At 36.4% G+C, this 9,753-nt stretch overlaps 1 protein-coding gene across 1 annotated transcript; it reads left to right on the top strand.

Moving 5' to 3' along the window:
• Window positions 1-501: 501 nt before the first annotated feature.
• LOC306951113 (leukotriene B4 receptor 1-like) lies at window positions 502-1,509 on the top strand (the record flags this gene model as incomplete). The annotated part of the gene is made up of 1 exon (XM_079541531.1): window positions 502-1,509. One exon carries the CDS (start codon window positions 502-504, stop codon window positions 1,507-1,509), a length of 1,008 nt encoding a protein of 335 aa, XP_079397657.1.
• Window positions 1,510-9,753: the final 8,244 nt, after the last annotated feature.

The following is a 9,753-nucleotide window of genomic DNA, read 5'->3' as shown; positions in this document are numbered from 1 at the left end:
CACTTTATTGCACTTGTCACTGCAAAAGCTGGTTTCTTTATGTCAGCATGTTTCTAAGGCACAATCAACAGACCTCTCCTGAATTTTTAGAAAAGAGATTACTTGAAGACTGAGCATACAATAATTCCTCACTCTCCTCACAGGCAGTTTTAACCAAGTAGCAGGCTATTTTAAAAAAAGAGACTTCTGAAAAACTATCTTCATGCTGTAAAATCTGCTAGGTGTGATGGATATGCAATTAAGAGGAAAGCCAGGCACAACACAACACTGTATTTCTATTTTTGCTTTGCATGCAAAGATGCATACTGTTTTCCTAAGCAACAGGAACGTATGCGGTCAGATGTTTGTGAGCATTAGGATGTGAGGTCACATGCCTTACTAGACTACATGATATCAGTAAGGGAAGTTTCTCTGAGATTGCTTGCTTGCACTGTCAGAATAAAAGCAGAACGCAAAGTGCCAAGGATATTACCTTTCGAAAACATCTGAAAAATATCCAGAATGAGTCAAGCTGAGGAAACCAGTACCCATGTGACATGGAACACTGTGAAGCTGGTAGTTTGCGTGATACTGAGCTTGTCATTTATTATTGGGACTCCTGGAAATTGCATTGTCATCTGGACTGTTTGTACTAAAATGAAGCAAGTGTCTCCTTCAGTCCTGCTGATCTTGAACCTGGCCATTGCAGATATCCTCGTACTGATCACTTTGCCTATCTGGATTTACTCCTTTGCTGACTCATGGGTTTTTGGAATCATCTTCTGCAAAATACTGGTCTTCATTATTTACTGCAGCATGTATGCTAGTATATTTCTGATTACAGCACTGAGCTTGGAGAGATTAATGGCTGTGTTTTACCCTTTTGCTGTTCAGAGATACAGAACAAAGGAAAAGACTTCTATAATCATGGTCTTCATTTGGTTCCTGTCTATAGCTCTTGGTATTTCTATCATTCCATTTCAAGAGACAGACGAAATCAATGGTGGGCAGCAATGCACGTGTCGCAACTACTCCTCTATTAAACAGAAAGTGTCGTATCTTTTGCTGGAAACTCTTGCAGGTTTTGTAATTCCTTTTCTAATTATATGCACCTCTTATGTGTGTGTTGCAAAAAGAATAAGCAAAATGACTTACCGGTCAAAGCAGCGATCAGAACGGCTCATTACCAGCATTGTGGTGGCATTCATTTTGTGCTGGTTTCCTCATCATCTTTTCAACATCCTAGATATCATTTCAATTGAGATAGAGCACTCTGAGGAAATGTATTTGACTCTGGAAAAAATTGTAGACATAGGAGAGTATATCTCTGGAGCACTTGTGTTTGTCAGTAGCTGCATTAACCCTCTACTTTATGCTTTTGCTGCACGAAAATTTCAGAATCACCTGAGAATTGCCAAGATATCCAAGCTCTTTGAACAGATGAGTCAGACTGTAACAGACGAAGACAAGAAGAAGAGTCATTCTGTAGTCAAACAAGAGACTGCTTCAGTAGGCATGGAAAATCTCTAACAAAGAACATAAACTTAGTTAATAATGGGGTCCTGGGGCATCCACTCAGTAGTTCTTACACGTAGGGACAAGTAAATGTTATTACAGTTTTGTATGTTTTAAAAGAGTTGTCAGTACAGCCTTGTTTGGTTCCTAAGCTGGTATCCACATCACAGAATTGGGCACTTCAGCGATGCTGAGAACCTCATCAAGGTGGCTGGAGGTTTGAAGTAAGGAATGCAATATTTTTACTCTGCAGTAGAGTTGTGATTTTTAGAAAAAAATGTGGAAAACAACATTTACATGGAAAACAAAATTTGGAAATTTAAAACTTGTTTTTGTGGAGCAAAACCTGAAGTGGTCAAAAAATCCCCATATATATAATCTGAAGTTCTAAGTGAGCAAGCTTGGATTCTCATTATGGGTAAGAATGGATTTCAAGATGATTAATGGCACATAAAATTTTTATACAGGACTTCACTTAGGCTTAAAAGTAACAACTTTTACACAACTTCATTTACAGAAGAATCTTATGTTAATGTGAAGTAAAGTATTAGGTATGGCATGCATCTTCAGAAAAAGGTACAAGAAATCTGTGTTTCATGACAGTTACAGACCTCAAGCTATACTTGGTTTATATACATAACGCAGTGGCAACTGAACTATTGATATATCTAATATTCATAATATGAGTATTCTCAAATGGTTTGACTCAGTTGAGCTCTCAAGATGTCTATTAAAGTTCTGGAGGAATTTAATCAAAGCCTACAGTGAGGGAAGGAGACATCGGTGAGATTCTTTTACATGTAAGAATGTTATGGCAGTAGTATGAAGTGCCTGCTATCCTAAGAATTTCACCTTGCACATAGAAGCATTTTTTTTTCTCTTGTAAAATAGAGTAGAACTTGCTTTAAAGAAGCAAATACATTTAGGACTTGCAAGGAATTTATTTTTCTTTTGTGAATGCAAACTCACTGTGAAAAAACTGCATGGCACCAAATGTTTGCTTTCAATGGGTATTTTTAATTTCTGTTTGTGCTTGACATTTTTTATACTTTCTTTTGCTTATTTTTTTAATCATTGATTTGTAATAAGATGAAGATAACTACTGACTACTAAGACTTACTGTTACTATCTTTCTATTGTAATATCCTGCAGATTGTGTTTTGGACAGCTGCAAATAGTTTTGTAACTCGTATTACAGAGAAATTGTGAAGGACTAACTAGAACTTAATTTTGAAGAGCTTATTATTTAAGACAAGGAAATTTGAGTTACATCAATTTAGCTTGTGAAGTGGAATAACACAGAGAAATAAATCCTTATATATTAATAGAATATTTCTAACCATTTTGCATACGTATTTGTTATTCCTGCTTTCTATGAAAAAAACATTTTTTCTTCTCATTGAAAAGGAAGCTCACACCATACTTTCCCTCATTGACTTTCCATCAATTGGACTCCTTCACTGAGATTAAAAGAGAGAAAACTTCAGCAGGACCTTGTTTACAGCAGAGTAAGAAGCAGATGAAATCCTTTAAATTTAATCCAATAAAACTACCACTTTTTTCACCCCAATAATTATACCTTAATTGCTGCTAGCATATTAAATATAGCAGTACCTTCTAATAATGGTAGCAACTTTATTATCTACTGTATAAAAAAGCAAAGATATTTCCTAGTACGTTTTTGAGATAACAGTCATTCTATTCAATAACAACGGAACTGATGAAGGGATAATAAACACAAAAATAGTGTAACTTAGTTAGGGTCCTAGGCCACAGGAAACCTTCACAACTTGAGTGGAATTTTCTATCAGTCTGTCCTGTACCTAGTTATCATCAATCCTAGGAGGTCAGCTAAGCCGTTTAATCATGTGTGTGTGTGAGGCATCCATCTCTTCTGGTGCTGTTTGCTGTTCAAGAAGCCTTCCAGGGGCATTTCTTGCATTTTAATGCCTAATGCCCAACCCAGGATGAACTATAAAGAGCTTAGGGACCAGATACATAGTCTGTGCAGTATTGCCTACTGCAGTAAAGGATGCTAAACCAGCAGCCTTGACTAATTTCACCTTTCTTCAAAGCAGATGGAGCTAATTCTTGCAAATGCTGGTTTGCACTGATAGGAGCCACTGATGTAATATTTTGGCAGCAGGGCTGTAACATAAGCAGATCCACAAGAGTTAATGTAGACGTATAAGCTGATGACATGGTTGACTGCTCCTTCCTTTTAAATGTATACAACACACCTGTCAATGCTGCAACATTTACCACTCCATTTATACTAACCTGAGGTCTGACAGTACTACAGGCTAAAACAGGCCATTCAGCCAGCAGACATTGGATATTCTTGCCTTAAATACTGAATCCCAGCCAAACCTAAAACCTGGCATAGATCTGGTGCAAAATGCTGCATCTTATGATGGTGATACTTCATGACTGCTGTTGACTACATTTTATGTTCATTCTGTAGATTGTATTGGAATGTTAATAGCAAACACTTCCCTTGATCCCAAGCAGTTCCAAGCAGTGACCCGGAGACAAAAGCAGTCTTACTAATAAACTCAGATAACTCAGTGATATCTCAGGTATTCCAAATTCTGTCTGAGAAAAATGAGGTTTCATCTTGCTTAAGTTCCTCTTGTTTTTCTTACTTCCCAATTCTGTGGTCCTTGTTTATGAAGCCTGTCTCTGTGGCTTCAGTGTCTAGCTATTTCTCATGACACAGCAAGAAGAAAGGCTGAGCTAAGTGGGGGTGACTTCAGTCACCTGAGTCAAATCACCTCAGCTTACACTGAAGTGCACGGAACATTACGTGGAATCAATGCAACACTGCTCAGAACACTGTGTACTGGGAGGTAAAAAGAAAAAAAAAAAGATTCCAGGTGCTTTGAACTTCTCATTTGTTTCTAAAAAATGAGAATCTTCTAACATCAAGCTCTAACTTAAATCTTATCAGCCTGATGAACATTCTGTGGGCATACAGCAGGAATTTATTACATATGCTGTAGTAGAGTCGTGCTGCATAAAGGGAATTCATCATGTACTAACAGGATTGAAGCCAATATTCAACAAGCATTCAAAAAAAAACTAACAAAGGAAAAATACGGGTCTCAAAGGCCTTACTTTTATTGCCTTTTACTGTTTTCTGTAAACATCATGGTAAAATAGTTGTTACAGAGTTGCGGATTAAAAGAGTGGAGTTTTGTGGAGTTTTGTGACAAAAGAAATGGAAGATCCTTGTTTGGAGGTAGAAAACAGGCAGCTGCATTATTCTAAATAAAGAATTTTGTTTCTTTAATCAAATCAGCAGAACATTCACCAGGAAGAAGCAGAGCAAAAGTTAAGAGATATCTGAAAGACAGTTGAGAGTACAGTTACGGAACTTTATTAGGGTTACTATTAACAAGATTTAAAAGAGAAAGATTGTAGGCAGGACTTGAGTGAAAGGAGTAAAAGAACCTAGAAGAGGACAAGTATGATGTACAATGTGCAAATTCTCCCATATACAAGCATGTGAGAGAATAACAAGTACTTGAGAAGATGCAAAATTAGAGAATATTAACAGGGGTGAAGTTTGTCTTTATTTCCTGCAACTACGACTCTTGCATTGCTTCCTTTCCTGCATGTATGGGTAAGGGAAGAAGAGTAAGAAAGTTTTGCATCTACTTGGAGAGGAAAAGCGAAAGAGGTATGTCAATTCAGATTAAAGAAACAAATGTTCTTAGAATGAAAATGAGAAGTTTGACTGTGGAAGCTAAGCATACAGGAACAGAGAAGGAAGTGAAGTAACTTCTGTTGCAAGGCAGTTCTAGGTTTTTCTAAATGCTTTCTTGTCTGGTCAAGTAATCACTAAAAATGTTCTTTATCTGGAAACTCAGTTTGATCTCCACTGTTAATAGGTTAAAGAAAAATATTGCTGTAAAATGCAGTATGAAGTCGTAATGCTCTCTGCTGAGAGGCTGAGTGGCTTACACTGCTCCGGCTAACATAACAAGTTGGGTATGACAAGGATGTGATGGCATCTAAGATTTCTGAAGCTTTATAACACATTTACTAAGAAAAGTACAAAAAAATTTCTTGTACTGATAGGTTGAGAGATAATAGACTTCTATCTTCTTTCATTCTTTAATGTTTTCTTTTGCTTTATAAAGTATAGTTATTTTTAAAGTTATGGTTGTTGTTCTTAGGAAGGATTCAATATTTTTAACTGCATTCATTTAGGTTAAAATAAATGGAAAGTTTCGGATAAAAAAAAAGCTATTTTTATGTAATGTGTGAAGTGTCAGTCATTTAAGTGATAGAATTAATGGAAAGGATGCTATAAGGATTTCCAGTACAGATTAAATAGTCATAACTGTAAGAGTTAAGATTATGTCTTCTAGAACTGCAAAATTCACTGTATGGTCAATTGAGTAGAAATTAAGAATGGCAATTGGAAAACAGCTATCAGACACCTCATACTGTGATAAGGTGAGGGAGTATGGACAATCTACAAACACAGTGCATGTTCCATGTCCTAACTGTACCACATAACCTGAACTGTTATTGCAATATTAGCATTCACTGTAGAATTGCCTTCAGAAACTTCAAAGCTGAGACTGTTTTTAAAACATAGTCACTAATGAATTATATTCACGTCCATTCGATTTTAAAATAGAGCCAGGAACCTTCAGCTGTGCTTTAGAATTGAGGAGTGTTATATATTCAGAAGCATTCAGCATAACAATCTTTTCACGTTTCCTGTTCTCTTCTGCCATCTTGTGGCTCTTATTTTGAAAACTGGGTTTAATTTTATATTGAATTTTATATTGAAAAGTCTCTGATAGAACTGGTGAGGGACTCTGTCTGTTGTTTCAGGACTTTTTTTCAGTTATAAATTGTATTTTTAGACTCAGGTCACTGAGGCAGAAAGGTTTGCAAAATCCACAATGCTGTGTTAAGCATCCAAGTCCCATTCGTTTCAGAGTGATGTAGTTGTTTCATCTCTTACTGTCCAGGAACTCAAGCCCATGCTTATTTCAAGCACTGCACAAGTTAAGCTGGCTAAGAACTTTTGACAGAATACTATTTCCTCAAGAAATGCCAGTTTGAAAAACCTGTGTTGAAAATAAGAAATTAATAAGCATGTTGAGCTAGAACCAAGCTCTTGAATTCAAGTAGGTCACATTTCATCCCAACATGGGCATTGATTTCTAAACTGTGTGTTATTCTAAGGTGTTCCCTTAGCATCCAAAAAGTATGAAAAGGTCTTTAGTTTACTGTGCTAAAATTAGGAATCGTTTTTGCAGTCTTGAAGGCGTCCATAACAAGAAAAACCACAAAAGTTTCACCCTTAAGAAAAAGGATGAAGCATTATGAGTAAAGTGGAAACAATCAAGATTTAATTTCACATTCCTTTTTCCTCTGTTGTAGTGTTTGAATATAATGATTTTAGAATGTCTATTAACAAGTCTTTGCTTCATCCTCTTAACATTTGTCACATTGAGTAGCATTGCACTAATAAGCTGATTCTACTTTTTAAAAGATCAAAATCTTATGAAGCTGGTTTTGCTGAAGAACTTCTTATGGCTGTTTGAGGAAAAAGATTTCATACATTCAAGGGTTCTACCCATGTCCTCCTTAAATACATACTTCACCCCAAGACTTGCCTTGTACATTACAGTAATGAAATAGCATTGTTACCATTCTGTACTGCACAACTTAATTTCACTCGAACTGTGAAGGCAAAACTAAGACTGGAAACCAAGATGTTCAGTCTCTGTGGGTTCCCTTGTTGCTCCTGTTATCCATTGTTATCCAGACAGGGTCAGTTCAAAGGTCAAGCTAGAAAGTCAATATATATACATAAGGTTCAGGGTCAGGTCTATCAAGGGTCAAATACAGCCCAGTAATCACAAAGCAGAATTGCAGTGATTAGTCGGGGCCAAGGCCAAGCCAAGAAGCCTATGCATGGGTCAGAGCCTGGATCAACAAGGTACACAGCCAAACACAAGCATAGCTGTATCAGAGCTGAAAAACAGTCACTCTGACAGCAGAGCTCAGACAGGGAGTGAATGCCCAGGCCTGAGTTTGTATGGGCTCCTGGGCCTGCAGGCAGGGTCTGTGGGACTGAGCTCTCAGTTGGAGACTAATTAAGGTCATAAAGACTTTATATGTACTCATGGCAGAGTCTCAGCAGCAATGAAGACATCAAAGAAGAAATATAGAATAATGCCTATAAGCCTCAATTACTATTTTAAGTAATGGTTGAAGTTGGGCAGATTTTTTAGACAGAGGATACACCAAGAATTTTGTTATTTTTGCTCTTTAATATTTTAAGATATGTGCTGTTTGCTGGTGTTTGTGTTCCTTGTAAAGTTAATATTGCAGCTTTCAAATGGGCACAAACACTAACGGGAAAAGAAAAGAAACATTTTTATTCAGTTTTTGCATATAAACAGTGAAGGTCAGCTTATAGTACTTAATTCATTGGTTGTATGCTTCAGCTGGCTAATAAGGGTATATTGATACAGCTGAGAGATGGCAACTTTAGACCCTCACTGCAGGAGAGCCTGCACTTTAAATTGTAAGATATCATCCACTGCATTATAGTTAACTATAGTTATGTATAGTTATATATATAATATATGTTATATATACATATATGTTATACATATAGCTACAGATAAGCTGTATTTCATTAAATATATATATATTAGAAACAGAAAATACTGTGACCAAACTAACTCCTTTTATTATACACAAACAAAACAAAAGACAAGTAAATGGCTTTTAGAAGTATAAATGATTCTTAGAAGTATATGTGCAAGTTTACAGAAATTTGAGCTGGTTTTCTCTGGTTGACCTCAAACAATATTTGTTTCAGGAAATTGTGAAGCTGTATCTGATGCTCCTCTGTTGGGATGACAGCAAATCATGCATTCAGTGGTTTGATCTTTTTTTTTTTTTCTCAGGGATGGAATTAGATCCTATTTGATTTTCAGGTTTTGCACCTAATGCTGACAGTATAATGAATGAGAAAGGAAATTTGTCTTACAGTTTTTTTAATCTACACATGGTCTGAGTCAAACTTGTAAAGTGCTTGGTGTTGACTTAAGGCAACACTGCTAAGAAAGCAGAACTGAACTGCCAGGCACATCTAGGTCAACATTTGTTATTTTTAGAGTAATATCTCTAGATACTTTTAAATATTTCATTATCCACTTGTGAATTTTAACATAAGAACTCTGTAGACTTCTTCCTGCATGTAATGCCCTTTTTTCCTTATGTCTTCAAGCCTTGCCGCAGTTTCTTTTCATTTCAAACACAGGAAGATATTTTGCTTCCTCAGACATAAACATACAGAAAATTAAGTCTAATGTTTTCACCATTGACAATACATAGTAACTGTGTAAGAGAAGGAGCTAAAAAAGTATACACTGTTCTGATCATAAAGATTTTATCGCAGACTGCATGAAGAATTTCACCTGTTTTGGATCACTGAACTTCAGCCGGAGTTAGCCAGATAATTAAATAACCTAAGCTAAATCTCGAATTGGCCAAGTGATACAATCTGTCATTTCATTTCATTTAGATGAATGCCATTGATAGGATAAGGTTAAGTATTTAGTGTCCTGAGCATACTAACAAAAAAGAAAAAATGCTTGATATGTGCTTAAAAGCATAATGACACATTTCCCAAGCATCAAATTCATATTATGTTATCTATAAAGTGCTTGTTTCCTTTTTTCTGTACAGTTTTACACACACACATATTTTTAGCCACATAGTTTTACAGAGAGATAGATGTTTACTAGTATTATTTGTGAGTATTAAGTTACATCAAAGGAAGTTAAACTCTTCAATAGCCCACAGAGTGTTTTCCTGCCTCTCTTTACAAACTGTTGAGGGAGCTACAGGGGATGAACAGGCCCCTAGCTGGAGCTGATGTGACCACATCATCTGTTTCAGCTTTCCCTCCTTACGTTCATTGCATTGAATCTGTTTGTGTGCTTCAGCTGCTGTAACAGTACTTAGTTCCTACATGCTTTTGGCAGCTTGGAAGCACCAGTTCTGAAGGACCTTGGCAGCCTATGCCAGGGAGCTGCCCACGCGGCTCCATCCTTTGTCAGACCTGCCTTCTCTGCTGAGATATACTTGATCCTCATTGTACACATTTTTAGTTCTTTTTTTTTAAAATGTTTGAGTGGAATAATGTGATACCACATACACACTCACATATCCCACGTTGCCAATATTTTCTGTATGGCAAGGAAGTTTCTTCTC

Source organism: Tetrao urogallus (assembly GCF_951394365.1).
Source record: "Tetrao urogallus genome assembly, chromosome: 12".
NCBI lineage: Eukaryota > Metazoa > Chordata > Aves > Galliformes > Phasianidae > Tetrao > Tetrao urogallus.
This window is presented reverse-complemented; position numbering and strand designations above follow the sequence as displayed.